This window comes from Physeter macrocephalus, chromosome 15 (assembly GCF_002837175.3).
Source record: "Physeter macrocephalus isolate SW-GA chromosome 15, ASM283717v5, whole genome shotgun sequence".
Lineage (NCBI taxonomy): Eukaryota > Metazoa > Chordata > Mammalia > Artiodactyla > Physeteridae > Physeter > Physeter macrocephalus.
This window is the reverse complement of record NC_041228.1, coordinates 63,971,331-63,990,102: the sequence shown is the minus strand read 5'-3', so window position 1 is coordinate 63,990,102 and position 18,772 is coordinate 63,971,331. Positions and strand designations below refer to the sequence as shown.

General features: G+C 39.9%; 1 protein-coding gene across 1 annotated transcript in view; it reads left to right on the top strand.

Moving 5' to 3' along the window:
* KCNB2 (potassium voltage-gated channel subfamily B member 2) overlaps positions 1-18,772 on the top strand; it is a 402,961-nt gene that overhangs the window by 11,927 nt on the left and 372,262 nt on the right. Inside the window, exon 2 of the mRNA XM_007114811.2 lies at positions 16,120-16,790. Coding sequence (XP_007114873.2) covers positions 16,212-16,790 — 579 coding nt within the window. The 5' untranslated portion in view covers positions 16,120-16,211. The remainder of the gene's footprint in view (positions 1-16,119; positions 16,791-18,772) is intronic.

Genomic DNA, 18,772 nt, shown 5'->3' with positions numbered 1-18,772 from the left:
CAGTGAGAGGCCCGCGTACCGCAAAAAAAAAAAAAGAAAAAAAAAGATATGCACTTAGCAAGTATTTGTTAAGCACTTTTCATATGTAAAGCACTCTTCTGGGTCACCAGGTTAAACAAAATTGGTCTTTACCCTTGCTGGGCTTACAGTCTATCTGAAGGCAAACATAGGAACCCCCAGTTTCCTCTCTAGTGGCCAAGTACAGTGAGTCTGCCCTGGCTCAAATGATCAGTGTTTCCTTATGAGCTATTTGGGAAAGAAAGGTGATCGGCAGAGGCAAGCCTCCTGAAAACAAAAGGGTGAGGGTGGCGCTTCTGGAGTGAGGAACAGCATGTAGGCTGTGGTTTTGCTGAACTAGGGGAGTTGGGCCATTATGTCGCCATTGTTACCCAGAGATACTTTTCTACTCTGCTTCTGATCACCTAGTTTATTTCTTGCAGACTCCAGGACTTGAGCTATTTGGTTCTTTTTCCACTCTCTCCTTCTATCTTCTAGCAGTGAGCACTCAGGAATGTCAGGATAGGCTGGTCCTAAAAGGAGATCAACTAGGTAGGCAAATGTGGCATCTAGAGTGAGTGGAGACAGATGGCAGATGGCAGGCCAGGTAGGCAGGATGTTAGATTGAAGGAGCACTGGGGCAAGTCCTGGCCAAAAATAGGGGAATGCTAGTCTGAGAACAGGGAGTATTTGGAGATTTAGACAGGCAGGGGGAGGTGGGGCAGACAAGATTAAGATGATCCAGCCCCATAGGACCAAATGCTATAGTTTGGGGGGACTTAGAGTTTAGGAAGAGGTCTGTGTTAAGTAACTAGCAGGGGTTCAGACCAGTTTAGGCCTAGGTGTGTGTTAGGAAAGCCACGTGATGGTCACATTATCAACTCAGGGATTCAGGCACAGTGGACAGGGCCCTTTCCTCTACCATCATCAAACTACCAGCACCTCTGTCTCAACTTCCACTGAGGCTTACTACTCAGACTCTTAGCTTCTCTTCTGTCCTCTTAATCCATTTGCCCTTTGCTTTTTTTTTTTTTTTTTTTTTTTAAGCGATTTAAAAAAAATTTTATTTTAAATTTATTTTTGGCTGCATTGGGTCTTCATTGCTGCACGGGGCGAGAGGGGGCTACTCTTCCTTTCAGCGCGCGGGTTTCTCATTGCGGTGGCTTCTCTTGTTGCGGAGCACAGGCTCTAGGCACGCGGGCTTCAGTAGTTGTGGCGCGTGGGCTCAGTAGTTGTGGCTCATGGGCTCTAGAGCGCAGGCTCAGTAGTTGTGGCGCACGGGCTTAGTTGCTCCGCGGCATGTGGGATCTTCCTGGACCAGGGCTCGAACCCGTGTCGCCTGCACTGGCAGGCGGATTCTTAACTACTGCGCCACCAGAGAAGCCCCGCCCTTTGCTCTTTTGATAAAAGGCAAATCTGATCACATCACTCATCTACCTAAAACCCTTAAACGATTTCCCACTTTTCTTAGGATAAAGGCCTAAATCTTTAATTTGGGGGTTACCATATTCCTCCTTCATTTTCCAAAGCATCACTAGTGTAAAGCTGTTGTTCATAGCAGGCTCTGGGCAGCCTGGGCCCTGCCCACCAGCGTCGTCTCAGGCCCACTCGCCCCTCGTTTGCTGCTACAATTTCTGGCTTTCTTTTAGTTTCCCTTAGGTGCCTGGGATTACCTGCCGTGAGGCCTGCACACGTAGTTGTTAGGGATGCTCTCTCCCACTTTCTTAACTCTTACTTGTGTCTCTCATCTCAGGTCAGAAGTCACTTGCTCTAAGAAGTCTTCTCGGGCTCCCAGAATGGGACAGGTCTCTTCATTCTTCTCTTTCCTAGCACTGTTTTCTCCTTTGCAGCACTTACCCCAATTCTCATTTTAAATTGTGGGTAATTACTTGCCAGGTGTCATTTTCCTGTGTGAGAATGTCAACTCAGTAAAGGCAGGGACTGTCCTTCTCCTTCACTGCTTTATCCATCACATCTCTGCAACTCCAGGCACATGGCTGATGCTCATTGTTTCTTTGTTGATCCAATGATGGATCAACAAATGATGGATGGAGCCAGGACCTGCGTCAGGTTCTAGGTCACCAAACAGCACCGAGAGCACAATTAACCAAGAACTGCTGGCCAGGGTTGAGCAGAGGAGGAGCAGAGCAAGTCTGCCTGGTGATGGACTGCCAAGCCATGGCCCTGCACTATTTTGCACTCACACAGTCTTCACATTCTTCTTGACGAGAGCCAGATGGTCCTAGGATCTGGGACGGAGAAGAGTTTGTAAGCGGAGGTCCAGGGGCTACCACTGCTAAGAATGGAGACGGTGGAATGAGATCCACACAAGGCAGAACATGGTGCTTCCAGTAGAATTTGTCTCTCATCCTTATTTCAGAACATACTCAGCCTCATAACTTCACGGGAAGGCTGGCTAGACCAGTGATTTCCAGTAGACCTTGATGCAGTGATGGAAATGTTCTATATCTGTACTCTCCAATATTGTAGGCACTGGCCACATAAGGTATTGAACCCTTGAAATTGACTTGTAAGACTGAGAAATTATATTCTAGATTTAAATTTAAATAGCCATCTATAGCCATCTATGGCTGGTGGCTACCATATGAGCCAGTGCAGGCCTGGAAACTCTAAGTTAGGAAACTCTAAGTTTCAAAAGCGGTATGGTTTAAATTCTAGAAATATCCATTTACAACCATTGTTGGCCTCCAGTTAACCATGTATTAACATGTCTGGAGTCCAATGCCTATTTTGACTCTGATGAGGATCTCCCAATACCTCCTAGCAAAGAGATTTGAATGTCCTGTGTCTTGTTTCTAGCCATAGGAATTGTTCTCTAACAAAGGCATTTCTTTCTCTGTGTGAACTGTACAAAATGTAAAATGTTATACAAAGGTAGAACTTTATCTTTGTAAGTATCAGTATAATGTGACCTTAAATTCTTTCTCACACCCACTTTTCCCATCTCGGATTTTTTTTTCTGTTTTTGTTCCCTCCCCTTTTCTCTGTTTCTCCTTCCTCTGTTCTAATTTTCTTTCTAACCTCTAAAATGACAGACACGACACTGTGTCTTTTAGCAAGTTTCTTTTATTTCACATATTGATTTCTTTACTTTTGTGCCTATTTACAAAAGCCATTTTATCAGTTCAGATCATTAACAAAAACCAGCCAAAGAACAGTTCAGTTCATCGGAAAAAAAAATCTGAAATGATGATAGCTCTTGACAGGCCAATTAATACATTTTTGGAGATTTATCAGATATAATAATTTCAGTATTTAATATGTAAAAAAAGTAAGGTGAAGCATTGTACTGTTTTTTTTTTGTTTTTCACAGCTATCACCTAGATAACATTATAGTTGCTCTTAATCCTTTGAAAGTCCTCATGGGACTGGAGCTCTTGTTGAAAGTCCTCATGGGACTGGAGCTCTTGAATTCTTATTCTGCTTTTCACAAAAGAAAAGCTTTCCAGTAAGCTAATACCAGGATGAGAAAGTGGTGTGTAGAAGGAAAAATTCTGAAACATAACAGTAAAGTAACATTTGAAAAGAGATGGTCCATCTTTAGCCCTTTTCCCTAGTCTGTATAGAACAAATGTGTCTAGGGGCTTTCATGCTAAATGTCTCCAGTTCATAAAATCACAATTATTAATCAGACTATCATTAAATATTAATTTACTTTTGAGATAAATGTCATTTTAAATTTGGAATCCTAGTCTTTTCTAATTCTAAGGAGAGCATTTTCATTAGGCTTTATAGAAAGAGTGCACGTAGAAAGCTTAGAAGCTACTAAAAGACTACTTCTTTAACTTGACTTCTGGTTTCATTCAGGCCCAGCAAAATACTTGGTTTCCAGCATAATAAACATAGTTTGTAATCATATATATATATATATATATATATGAAGCTAAAGTAGAACATTAGAGTAAGGGTTTGGGGCATTTTATTGCATTTGGAACACAGTGCTTGATATGTAATAGATGTAATAGATGTTCCGTAAATATCGTTGAATGAATGAATTAAATAAATAATGAATTAATTAAATAATTCATCAAATTCATTAATTTATTTAAGACCTCAGAGAGCTTTCAATATTCCAAATGGTGGCTAAGGCTATAGCTCCCATACAATAAATGAAGATTGTATTCTACAAAGCCCCATGAATTAAGCCATCTTCATCATTACCTCTCTCTTCCTTACATCAGTATGTTTAAATCAGGTAGGAAGCTTTAATTAGGTGTCAAATAAATATTTAAGTACACAGTACTGCCTGAGCCTACACAACACATGCTAAAAGCACAAATCCAAAATTTTCTGTGATATTCATTGCAGTAATCCTATGGGTTCCTTGAGAGCAAGGGTGCCTTTACCCAATTTTGTACCCCCTGCACTCAATATATACTAATAGCCAAGTAACACATTGTTTTGGAAGGAAGGAGGGTAATGAGAGAGGAATCATGGATCTAAGTCAGTATGTGTTATTTACAGCTTACGATCTCTTTCCATTCCGACCATTATTGGAATAGTAGAAATTACAGATTTATGTTGTAGTCAGGAATCATTAATAATTAGGTTCAACTCATCAGTATTTATAGGTTTAACTGGGTGTGAGATAGCTAGATGGCTCCTTCACATTTTTTCTCTTCCATCACTCTAATTTTATATTTATTTCTGAAGCCCTGAGGTAGCAAGGTCTAGTGGAGAGAATATGGATTCAGGAACAAGAGATTTGGCTTCTCATCCTGATGCGGAATGGGCCCTGGGAAGATCATTTAAACCTACCAGTGTTGCCCTTCCAAAGACTGAATTTTATATGTTTAACATTTAAAAAATATCTTTAAAGATCTATCTTGACTGTAGATCTCAAATACTACAACTAATAGCATTACTTTTGAAAGCCACACACTAAAATTTATGTTTAGTTTTGAAAATTTAGAACTGCAGAAACAGTTGCCAACCCTACCATCTCTATCCAAAAGAAAATTATTCCATTTAATATATTTTATACATGCCATCTGTCTAGGCCAAGGGATAGACAAAGTGTTACAGGAATTATTTGAAAGATTATTTCATTCTTTCCTTCTCTGTCATGCTAAAATGATTGCTCAATATTGGTCTCATATTTCTATTTATTTCTCGTTCTAAGGCATCCAGAATCATGCCATTCAAGGAAAATCCCCAGGGTCTTAGAAGGTTAAGAACATGGGCTTTGAGTTAAGATATTACTGGACTGGTATCCTGGAATGAGCACGTACTGGTTATGTCATTTTGAGCAAGGCACTTACCTTTCTGAACCTCAATTTCTTTATCTGTAAATCAAAGATGATAATACCCACCCCAAGGTGATTGGCAATTAATGAGAATTCTCATTATGAGAATTAAGGGGAATAAGTACAGTGGCTGCATATACTAATCACTCAATATGTGGAAAGTGATAAAAATGATAATTATTAACCAAAGTTACAAAGCAAATGAGATCATAACTTCGGCTGTCCTTCAGCTACAAGTCCAAGGATATCCCTACCTTCTAGGAAATACAATTTCTACTTATGGACATTTTGATCTTAAGCAGAAACAAAATCCAAATGGCAAATCTGAAACCCATAGCTATTGCTATTTTACACTGACTTCCTCTTTTATTATAATCCCGACTACATGAGGCTTGCAAAGGTGCAAAAGAATGTTTTGAATATCACCATCACTAAAACCAATATAATTAGTTTTTATTTCTTTAAGAAAAAAAAAGAATAGAATAACAGTAAAGAAGAACTGAAAAAGGGGGGAAAATCCATAATTTCACCATCCTTAACCACACTGCTTCTTTCAGTGAAAACAATGGCTTGCCCTTATTTCTGAATATATTCACACTTGGCTCAGGTCACTTTCCCTATTATACTGTTGCAACCATAATTTTTATGCTTTTTCCACACTGTTTTTCACATTATTTATTTCAAGACTGTATCATCTGGTACAAGTCACATGAACTCAGGGCTTCAGTCAGTCCATCTGTGGTCCCTAATTTTCACATTTTTATTTTAGAAATTGTTGGTGGAATATGGTGAGCTGATTTTTTTGTCATCAAATGCTTTGATATTTTCTTATCAAATTGTGCTAAATTATATTATTAGCAGTAAATTTAACAGCCTAAGATTCATAGATGCTAGTAGGTCATCGCGTCCATCTGCCTTAACATTCTTACCATTAATTATTTATTATCCTTGTAGCTCCCTAGCATTTTCTACAACAGAGACATGTGGTAGATTGAGAAAGTGGGCGGGTACATGGGGAGGAATATTTATAAAGTGCCATACACAGATGGATGCTTAATAAATGCTGTTTAGGGCTTCCCTGGTGGCGCAGTGGTTGGGAGTCCGCCTGCCGATGCAGGGGACGCGGGTTCGTGCCCCGGTCCGGGAAGATCCCACATGCCGCGGAGCGGCTGGGCCCGTGAGCCATGGCCGCTGAGCCTGCGCGTCCGGACCCTGTGCTCCGCAACGGGAGAGGCTACAGCAGTGAGAGACCTGCGTACCGCAAAAAAAGAAAAAGAAAAAGAAAAAAAAAAATGAAAGCTGTTTAATGATCCTCAGAGATGACAAGGGCAGATGGAAAACATGATTCATAAGGGACGTGGAGATGGATGTTTATAGTTCAGTGAACCTCTTCCCTTTTCTACTTAATGCACACAGGGGGAAAAAAAATCAAGCAAATTACTTGTGACACGTTCTCATTTTTAAAATTAGATCCATTAATGAAGGATACCATTGATCTGTTAGAAATTTTTTTTTTTTCATGCTGGAATCTAGAACACATCATTTTGAATATGCACAGTCAGGAAAAGAGGGAAAGGTACCAACGGATGTGGCTCCACTGAGGATCCTAAGGTGACTTTGCGCAGTTGTCTGCTCTGAGTCTAAAGATATGGTCACCTATACATTGTGATTTGAATACATTGGGAAAATTTCTGCCTTTCACCTTAAGTTATTTTCCCAATCCAAATACTGCTCTGCTTGTATTTCCATTACTGTAGGCTCATTCCTTTGATTAACCTTTGGCCCCCTCTTACAGTCTTCACATGACAATATTTTATTATCACTTAGAAAGAGAAAAGATCATCATTGAAGGGTATAAGCTCATCTTTTGAAAAAAAGTTTAGACTCTAACTTTGATAACTTTCTTTTCTTTTCTTTGTCCTTTTATTAGTAGCAATTCTATCATAATGGCTTTTCTGGCTTGAATACTTTTCCTAGGAGTGAGTATAAGCTGAGGAATTGAAAATTCACTTTTGTCAAATTTTAAACTTAAGAAATTGACAAGCGTGAACTATTTTCTTGTTCTTCATCTATCCAGTGGAATATGTAGATGAGTTGAGGTCACACAGAAATTTCAGAGATAGAAGGTACCTTGGAGACAGTCTTGTCCATTTCTCAGTAGAGCAGGCGGTCACCTGGTGTCTGCCTGAATATTACCAGGCCCAGGAGTGCCTTGAGGAAGCAAATTCCACTTTGGGGCAGCAGTAATTATTAGAGAGTCTTACTTGTTTATCACTTGTTCCTTACATAGCTACAGAAAATCTAGCTCTTATTTTGAGCCCAGGCCTTATTAAAATAAGCAAATAAGGGCCAGCAGAACGCCTAAACAAATTGGAAATCACCATAATTAACTGGTATTGGATGATGTTAGCCAAAACATGTGGCCAAAAAAAGGAGAGTAGAAATTCATTAGTTACTCATTCATTCATTCTTTTGGGTAGACCACAAACATTTGGTAAGCACTTGCATCCCAAAGATACAAATATGGATGAGAGATGTTCATCATTTTTAAGAACTCACAGCCAAGAAGGTATTTTCACTTAAAGCTCACATGGCACCTTCTTCCTCTCTTTTGCAGCTTTTATCAGCTTTGTAGTTAGCTGCTTGTGTATGTTTGTCTGTAGCATGTTAATCTACCTCCACTAGAATATGTTCCATGGTGTCACGTGAAGCAGAGTAAAGGCTCATAAATATTTGCTAAATGAATGAATAAGAAAGAATTCTAAGTGAATAGTTGCGATACAATGAGAAAATCATTAAAATAGAACAAACTTTTAACCCAGCATGGCAGAAGGGATGAATTCTCCCTAAACAAGATATTTGTTCTTGACCTTGAATAACGAGTAAGAGTTTATCAGATAGAGAATTTGGAAAAGAGCTTTTCATACATGAAAGTCATGTTGGGTTTGGGGAGTGGCAGGTAATATGAGGTAGCTGGAAGGAGAGGAAAATGATTGTTAAATAAATGTTAAATAAAATGATTATTGACTTTTTCATTCACATAGTATTTATTATGTGTCTGCTGTATGCCAGGCACCTGGGATACAATGATGAATAAAATCAGACTTTATCCTGCCCACGAGGAACTCGGTTTAGTGGAGAGGATAGGTATTAATCAAATAATCAAAATACTCATCCCAACAAACTTAAAACTCCTGTTGTGACCAGTGCTCCAGGTAAAGGTACCTGATTATATATAAGTTCTTAAAATAGGAGGATGACTGTATATTCAAGGAAGTCAGGTGGTATTGACTAAGTTGTGATCCTTGAGTTAATATCTGAAGGGGACGGGGGGAGAAAATATAAGATGTGCAAATTCCCTGTCACAGAAGGCGAATGGCACGTGTAAAGAAATGAAAGAAAAAGTTAGAACAGAGACACAGGGAGAGGGAGGAAGGTACTGAACCGCAGAGATAAGTAGAGGACAGACCTTGCAGTCTTTGTATTGTTCTGTGTCCATCCTGAGACTAGAAGCGTGGAAGCGTGTTCTACTAGAGATGGCCCGGATCTGCCACTGTTTGGGCTGCAGCGTACAGAACCGACTGCAGGGGCCCAGAGCCGAAGGAGGTAGTTATCCTAAACACCGGCCCTAGGGAAGCAAAGCCAGGGGAAGAACGATTCTGTGAAGTGCATCTGTCTTCAGAAGAAAACAGTCTAGTTGCCTGACTGCAGTCATTACCCTCTAAAGAAACAAGCTATGTATAGGAGATAACATGCCTCAACTTAGTGTCGTTTGAATCCAGTGTTTTGACATGGGTGTAGGCAAAGAAACAAAAGCTTTTTAAAACTTCCACTAGAAGGTGAAAAGCAAAGAATAATGAGCTGGGGTGTAATGGAAAGAGACTTACATAGGCATCTGCAGATCTGGGTTCTGGTCCAAGTTCAGCAGCTACCAGAGAGAGGTCAGCCAAGTCACGTGACCTTGTTGGAGCTCAGTTTTGAAAGCTGTAAATAGGGAAATTGGACCAGATCATATCCAAGCTCTCTTCTGCCACATACTGTGATTCCTGTCTCCAAACATGGGGGTATCTAAAGCACGGTATACGTTTAAGTCATAGAAACTAACCTCAAATCTGACTCAGTATTGGAGCTTTTAATAAAAGCTCCATTGCCTACAGTGTGTTTGGTTGTGGAGAAGTAAGGGACCAGAATGTAGTTGAAAAGTGTATTTTTACTATGAAACAGAGCCCAATTGAGAAACATCCCTTGGCAAGAATCTTACTGCTAAACATTCCAGACCACTGCATGATCTAAAATTTAATTTCATTGGAAGAAACCTTAAAAAAAAAGTTCAAATCCTATCCAAGCTTCATGAACATTTTTTTACTTGGTTTCATGGAGGCTAAATCGTAACTTATGCCACACACCGAGATGGAATATGAAATTGAAGTCAGTCACCCAAATAGAAGGTTGTATCATTCACAGAGAACCCCAGGTAGCGACTGAAGTTTGTGATTTCTTTTATCAGGATATTACAGGGTGGCCCAGCCTCATTTCCCATTCCTTTCAGTGGCGCCAATAGTGTCTCTGTTTGTTGCCTTTTTAATTTTTCTCATTGCCTTTCATCTTTATTTATCCCCTGCGCTCCACTGTGACTCTGGGCAGACTTCTGCAAAAGGAGACATTTAAAAGAACATGTCTTGGGCCCCAACATAAAGGGCACTTTTACCGTCATAATAGAAAGTCTTCCACCAGCTGAATGGCTGAATGCTCGTATGAAGTCTGAGCCTTTTTTGGTGGGTTTTGAAACAGACTGAAAATTTCAAGCCACAACTATACCTTGTAGTTTATAAAAGGTCTAAGATGCAATATAACATTAGTATTTTATTTTTCAGCATAGAGAAGGATTTTTCATGAGCTATGTCTTATAAAAGGCCATTTTTCTAAAGGCAAACCTAGTGTTTTACTCTCTAATTATAGCAAATGTATATATAGGAGCTAATTCTTTAAATAGTTCTCTCTTCTGGTGAAGGAAATTCATATTATGTGTCTAAATAAAATAGTTTATTTATATATTTGGTTAGTTGGAGACATTGATGATATGGAAAGAAGCTCATATTACATATTCTACTTATTACTTGTCTTTTCTCCTTCTTACTGCAACACAATGCTTCCTTTGACCACTGAAAGCAAAGCTTTTAGGATTTTGTTTGAGTGTACCTAAAGTAAGCGTCGGGTATACCAAGGATAAACGTCCTGGATTTTTTTTTAAACTAAGGAGTAAATAGTTATGCTAAAATCGAGGAACTTATGGATATTAACAGCCTTTGATTGAAGAAAAGAAATGCTACTTCCACTTTTCTGAGGACAAGGACAGTGTTTCAGTTATTACTAGAACTTGACATATTAAAAAACAATAAACAGTGTAAATTCATTAGTATTTCTGGCCAAGTTCTAAAGTACTTCAGTAGGTTTGTTGAATTTCTTAGGATAGCTGAAGGTTTCCAGGACCTTACTTTAAAATAAATCTGATTTGTTTTTCACTAGTTATAAATTTATTCTTTTTCTTTAGTAAATTCTGGAGGTGCTTTTTAAAATTTAGTGAGTACTAATTTTTTTTAAGCACTGATTACATTTCAGCTAACTGTTATGGCACCTTTCTCTCCAGATAGCTACTGCAAATAATCTTTGCGACTCTCTGAAACAGACATAGCTGTTCCAAAAACATGCATTTACTACGTAATACCATACATAAAAATATAAGAAAATGCCTTAGAGCTATACATAGAGTGATTTAGACTTAAAGGTCTAGGAGCTGCTTGTTTGCAAGTGTGTGCTCAGCCCGTACCAGCAACACAGAAAGGAAATGGTAAACATCACTTAGGTCTTTAGAAAGATTTGCTTTTCATCTTCACAGAATCGCACATGGGACTTATCCTGCCTTGCTACACTAAGGAAGTATCAAGTATATGACATAATGGTAGTATTTTTGAGACTACAGTAAAAAAAAAAAAAAAAAATCCCCCACCCCCACCCCCCGGCCTCAGACCTGGAGTCTCAAGCAGTAATTATGATGCCATGATCAGAAAGTTGTGTTTTGTCAGGTTGAGCCCTGAACGGGTGGCAGCATAATTCCATGCTGCTGGTAGAGCCTGGTGCAGCTGTGCAAAATGAGAATGTTTGTTGTTGTTTATTGTTTCAAGAGTCGCTTTTTTTCTCTAACAGACTGATGAAGGGATGTTTAGTACATTTGCAACTGGTCAACTGACTGTTGCAAGCTTGACTTTGAATTGATTGAACGAGGTGAAATAAACCAGCAAACAGCCCAAAGAAAAGATTCACTGAGATTCTGCCCTTGACATAAAAATGTGTGTTCAGCTTACATCTATTTGTGTATATAAATTCTACACAGTTGTATAACATCTCCACAGTTTAAACATGGAATTATTACATTTTATATTAAACCTATACACTAAATTGAATTACATGATTGATTATCATGGGATAAAATTATTATGGTAGACAGCATTTCACTTATAAAACTGAACGTGAGAAAACAGCATCATATCCACTGTAATTACTAAAATTAAAAACAAAAATTTTGCAAGCTCTCAAGAGTGGCAAGACACAGTGAATGGACAGATTCATTGCTAGAAATAAAATTAACATGGCAGAAAAGAACAGATTAAAAATGGAAAGTTAAAAACACTAAATAAAATGAATGAAACTTTTATGATGTTCTGAATGCAGTCTGTTTCAAGCCCTCATAAATATTAAAGGGCTCTTGAAATGAAATATGAAAACCACCTTTTCTTAAGAAACTAGACATGAAAAAATGTCTTCATGGACTCTGAGGCACTATGCTATGTTTATTTCTATCTAAAGTTAGGATGGTGATTGGAGAGGAAGGGTGGCAATGGCCACAGAATCATAGCGAGAGGAAAAAAATTAACCAAGTGTCATAGGAAATGAAAGAATTGGAGGCATGGAAATGCCATGGTTTGATGCATGAAGAAACTGAAGTCCAACCAGAAAGGTGAGGGGTATCAGGAGGGCAGCCCAACTAGACCCGGGGGGCGTGAGCCTGAGAGCAGAGCCCCTTCTGGATGGTGATTGGAGAGGAAGGGTGGCAATGGCCACAGAATCATAGCGAGAGGAAAAAAATTAACCAAGTGTCATAGGAAATGAAAGAATTGGAGGCATGGAAATGCCATGGTTTGATGCATGAAGAAACTGAAGTCCAACCAGAAAGGTGAGGGGTATCAGGAGGGCAGCGTATCAGGGGGGCGTGAGCCTGAGAGCAGAGCCCCTTCTGCAATCTCATACAATCTCCCATAAAAAGCAACTTGGTTTAGATGTTTTTCGCTTCTTCTGGAGAGAAACGTGGTATTTTCAGCTCAGGAGGTTTTCTTATTAAGGATGTAGAAAACTTCACAAAGTATGTACAAGTTTGAAAAGATAGAGTTTGGTTTTGTGGTTGGTTAAGAGGCCGTGAGGATAGAAAGATCGAGGGTACGGGATCGGAAGAGAGGGAGAGGAACCGAAGAGAGGTAAGTTGGGGGTGGGGAAATAGAGATGGGAAACTGAGAGAGAAAAAATACAGAGGAAGAGAGGGCAGGAAGAAGGGTGGGCGGACGGGCGGGCAGGGAGACATAAAGGCTCAGCGCGTGTCTAAGGCACTGCTGAGCAGGGCTTGATCTGAATTACAGGCTTACAATTGTGACCACTTGTGTACTACGACTATTCTGAAAGGCTGATTAACTCTGAACACTAGTTACAGCTCTTCAACTGCTCGAGAACTTACACCTTTGAGTCTCTACTCTTTACCAGGTCACAAGCAGAATATTCTGCCCAGGGAGAATAAAAAATGTTTAATCACAGTAACAATAATCAGAGCAGATCATCTTTAAGTCTTTAAGAAAATAACATCAACAGGTTACATTCTCTCATGCTAAATTTCTCTACCCCTGCTTTGAAGAGAGGGCATTGAGTTTCAGGCTGTCTTTTATTGTGGGGTTTGTAATCAACACTGGATTTCTTATAATAGAAAGTTCTTGATTAGTAAAGAAGATACTTTGAAATGTAAGTCTCATGACCTCTCTTCACTTGAGACACATACTCTACAAAAAGGGGAATTCACTGTAGGTCATGAGTGTGAAATTATTTTGAAATAAATGGTGACCGACTGGTAACTATGACAGACCATTTATGCTTTTAGTAATGGCTTTTACAAGAAAGGAAGTCACACTAAGCCCTTGACCATAAACCTGAGATGTTTCTACTGCATTGGAGTTTGCTCTCAGTCTTTCTGGAAAACCTCTTATATGATACCATAATCAGTTCAAAGACCATCTCGCTTCTTCACATTAAGTCATGATATTCTACAAAGAGTGAATTCATTTTATGTTTATGTGTAGCCAAATTAAAAATGGATTAGCTTTCCTGCTTATTATTCATATGGACTATTCACGTAATCTGTATGGATCATCGCGATATCATTGCACCTGAAACCAAGTAATTTGATGGAGAACAGACATTCAGATTCACCACTCGAATTACCCATCTCTAATATTTTCAGTTGTTTTGCCCCATCCTAATAGTATTACTGTGCCCTCTCTTGCATGCTGTATGTGGGGTGTGTGTATGTGTGTGTGTGTGTGTTGTCCATTGCCATCTGAATACAAAATTTCGACGTGGGCATCAGTGGCATCAGAGTTACATGCTGTTACCCATTGTGTGTAAGTACAGTGCTCGGTAGAGAAAAACTGGGACCAATGATTCCTGGCCTTATAGGCTTAAAATCCATTAGAGGGGACTGAACGTATGTATAAGGGAAAAAAATTTAAATGCTAGCATTTATTTAATAGACATCAGTATAACTTTTAATCATAGCTTTTGTGCAGTTGATTGGAAGCTAAACTTACAGGAGAAATGTGAGTTTTCTTCTTCTATTCAGATATACCTCCCTGTAGTGAGCACTTCACATAAACTATCTCATTTAATTGTCATAACACTGCCTATAAAGTAGATACTGTTATCCTCATTTTGTAGATTAAGAAATTGAGGCTTAGAGAATTTAAGATACTTGCCCAAATTATTGTAATTCTCCTTTATCGTAAAAATAGGCATTTTTATCATCCGCAATGAGAGTGTGTATGTATATGCTTTAAATATCTCTGTAACTACGTAGTTGAAAAAACTCCCATTTCAAGTATGTTTCTTAGCCGTATTTGAAATACTTCTTAGATAGTCCAGCTACATTTTTTTCATAAATTTGACTTATTTTCATTTGAGAGAATACTTGGCTTCCAGGTGGAGAAATAAATTTAACTTACAGGAGTGGAGAAACCAAAGACTTGCCGAAATTGGTGTGTATCTTAAAAGAGAATTCTAATTATAAGGACCTCTTAAATCTAAAAGCTTTTCCCTTTGGTATAAGCCGTTGACTGTGTGAAACATGGTGTTTTACAATGAAAGCGGTATTTGGGATGAATTGCTTGAAGCACCATGGTTTTCTGCAAAAACATTATAGGGGAAGATCAAATAAGAAGATGCTTACTGCTGCAGATCAGAAGAATAGATCAATAAGAGGGAATGTTAGAGCAGTCATGTTTTAAAGAATTAGTACACAGGAGAAAAGAGCTGTGGGTCAAAGAATATAAACACACACACACATTCTGACATATCTTATGTACACACAAACATATATACACATAACATGTAAACATAGACGCATTTTAGGCAAGTGATCCAAATGACTCCATTTATGCATTTTTCTGGCCATATACAGTATCTCCCCGAGATCTTTTGCCAGCTGTCTTGTGGAAAACAATTAAAGAACTGACTAACATTTATCGGACCCTCACAATATATAAGCACTGTGCTCAGTGATAAAGATACAACAGAGAAGATAGTCTTTGTCTTCAAGGGCTCCCAGCATCCTTGGGAAAGGTGTTATTGCAGTGGTATGATGAAACAGAAGAGACATTCACAGAGGTTCATGATCACAGAGGAGATGTATTATGGAGGGCTTTTTAGAGGAAGTGATATCTGAGCTGAGTCTTGAAGAGCAAGCCACAGTTAGTCAAAGGGAAATGGGAAAGGTGGAGGCCCTTCCAGGACACAGCATGAACGAAGTCCAGGAGCTTGAAACCAAACAGTGTGTATGGTCTGGGGCTGCTGGAATATGGTGATGAGGGAGGAATGAGAGGTGAAGGTGGAGAGATAGGTCAGATCTAGTAGGGCATGGTAAGGTCAAAGGTGTTTCTTAGATCATTCTAGTAGCTGTGTGGAGAATGGTTTTTGTGTAGATAAAACCAGAGCTCAGGATCCAGTTTCAGGTGCTGTTGTAGAAACGTAGGCGAGAGATGCTGAGGGTTTGAGTCAGCATCATGGTTCTGTGGTAACAGGACTGGGTAATGGGGGTGGAGGGCTTCAGCAATGTTTAGGAGGTACAGTTGGTTAAAACCTGGTGCTTCTTTGCATGTGGACAGATAGATCAGGATTTCTCAGAGTTTTAGCTTGTGTGTGGCGGTGTGGTCAATTTAATTTAAGGTGTCTGTGTTTTATCTGGGAAGAGTGGATCAGCACAGGGGTAGTTTAGGCTAGAGCTTGAGAAGGAGGTCTCTGGTGACAAATTTGGGAGCTGTCAACCTACAGGTGTATAAAATTGAATACACAGCTGCTTCCGCATTGTACATTGTGTTGTTGTCTTTTCCTCCTTATACCTGAGAGCAAAGATGTACATCTCCATCGAGAGACGGTAATTAATGTTATACCTCCAGGTTATGCACGAACAACAGAGTGAGCCCATAGAATAGGAAATGCTTTAGGAAAAATGCAAGTAACCAAAGGGTTTGTGGTTGCTTTCTTCCAGGTGCATCCGTGGAAATGCCTGCCGCGCAGGGATATTGCTTGAGTTGACCTTCCCGCGGCTCATTCTTTTGAGGACCCTTTGTTCAGTCCAAAATGGCAGAGAAGGCACCCCCTGGCTTAAACAGGAAGACATCAAGGTCGACACTTTCTCTTCCACCGGAACCGGTGGACATCATTAGGAGCAAAACGTGCTCCCGCAGAGTGAAAATCAACGTGGGGGGCCTCAACCACGAGGTCCTGTGGAGAACGTTGGACCGGCTGCCCAGGACCCGCCTGGGGAAGCTCCGGGACTGTAACACGCACGAGAGCCTCCTGGAGGTGTGCGATGACTACAACCTGAACGAGAACGAGTATTTCTTCGATCGGCACCCTGGAGCCTTCACTTCCATTTTAAATTTCTACCGGACAGGGAAACTCCACATGATGGAAGAAATGTGCGCTCTCTCTTTCGGCCAAGAGCTTGATTACTGGGGGATTGATGAGATCTACTTAGAATCTTGTTGCCAAGCCAGGTATCATCAAAAGAAGGAGCAGATGAACGAAGAGCTGCGGCGGGAGGCGGAGACCATGCGGGAGCGGGAGGGAGAAGAGTTTGATAACACGTGCTGCCCTGAAAAGAGGAAGAAACTGTGGGACCTGCTGGAGAAGCCCAACTCGTCCGTGGCTGCAAAGGTACGAAAAGCAGAGCGTTGCTCTCCTGTGCGCCGTCCGAAAAGGTGGTACCGGTGTTCTAGAGAGTGTGGTTTTCTTCGTTTAAGGTGTTTGGGTAAGAGAACGCAGGATGGCTGTGCAGGGAGACCTCGTTTCCAAGGTCTTACGGAGTCAAGTCGAGTTATTCTTCCTGTTAAGGCCTACGATGGCATTACCCTTTCCTAACTGTTATTATTATGTAGGCATAGACTAAGGCAGCAGGGCGACGAAGCGCTCAGGTCACCCTGGCGCTGTGTGGGGTTGGTGACTTGGAGGCGGAGGAGAGAGCACAGCTCAGATCCATCAGGCGTGGAGTCTTGCAGAAGGGCCTGGGCTCCATCCCGAAGAGAAGCCAGGTGCTGTCATTGAAGGTGGAGGAGGTGCCTCCTGGCCTGCTTCTCTGGAGGTGCTGGGGAGACTGGAGAGCGTGGCCCCGTGTAGCTCAGTGAGCTTGGGGCTCCACTCATGAGGAAGGAGCTGCCTTACGAAGCAGTGTAGGGACGAATCAATGTCAGCGTGCATCCATTGACCTCCCTTTGTGAGGTCTCCTCTGACAGTGATGTTTCTGTCTGTTGGTGTATAAATGTGTCCACAACTGAGGTATTCCCATATCTCAGAGTTCACAGAGTGTTTGCTGAACATGAAGGTCAATTCATATTTTTCCATTGGGCCTGCATACATCTAAATCTCAGAGTAAAACTTTTGGCCACTAATTTCGGTATTTAATTCAACAGCGTGACTCTGTTTATCTCCTTTGATTTAGAGCTTTGAGGGTTAGTGCAAACTGATTTTCATCTCATATATTTAGTTCTTTATTTCAGTATGCATTGTTAAGAAAAAAGCCAAAAGAGTCATCTTTAGCTGCAGAAGCGCAGTATTGATACTTCATGCAGATTAGATGAAAATGGAATATGCAGTAGAGAAGAGAAAAGAGTGTGTTATCCTATAAATTCTTTGGATTACTTACGGTTTTTTTTTCAATTGTCTTTTCTTATAAACAGTAAAGATTACAGGAATATAATTGATTCTCTGTGCTTTTTGACTGGAAATTAAAATTCTCCGTGATAGTCTACACCACATAACTATTGTAAATAACCGGCTGAATGCAGACGATCATAAAGCTGCTTCTTGCACCGATTGATATTTCTAGTTTTGCGTCTTTTGACTTCTAAAGGCATTTTACTTTCTTGCCAGGATGTGGAGCTAAATGGAATAAAATGTTATTTCTGCTGTATGAAATGAGGAAATGCACATTTTGTGGCAAATGAAATATTTCAATTAGGTCTTTTTGTAGTTATGAATAATTTGTTTACTTTTGTTTCATCTGTAAGAAAGAGAGAGATGTGGGATTTGGTTGAGAAAGGTTACTGCTCTTTCCAATGTCAAGTGTTTAAGTTACACATTTGAGTTACTACTAAAAATATGGAGTGAATTTTGAAGCAGAGTAAGATAAACCCTGGATTTAAGGGAGTGTTTTGGGTGTCAGATGAACTCTTTCGAGCTTTTAGGCAACTGAGGAATAAATCATTGTACCACCAGATGTTCCGGAGGGAGGTAACCAAATATGTAAAAATAACAGCTAAATCCAAGAAAATTTGAAAGGTTCATGTGATTTGTTTGCTGATAACATTATTAACACATACCTAAAATTAAGTATTGTTATAGAAAAAAATTTCAAACGTATACATATTTTTTTCTGAAGAATTTCTGCTAAGGATGGAAAAAGGTCAATAATCTCATTTCCCAGATGAGGGAGTTCATTTAATCTCTAAATTTTAGACACAGGGCCATGTCTTTTTTTTTTTTTTAACACCTTTATTGGAGTATAATTGCTTTACAATGGGGTGTTAGTTTCTGCTGTTTAACAAAGTGAATCAGCTATACCTATACATATATCCCCATATCCCCTCCCTCTTGCGTCTGCCTCCCACCCTCCCTGTCCCACCCCTCTAGGTGGTCAGAAA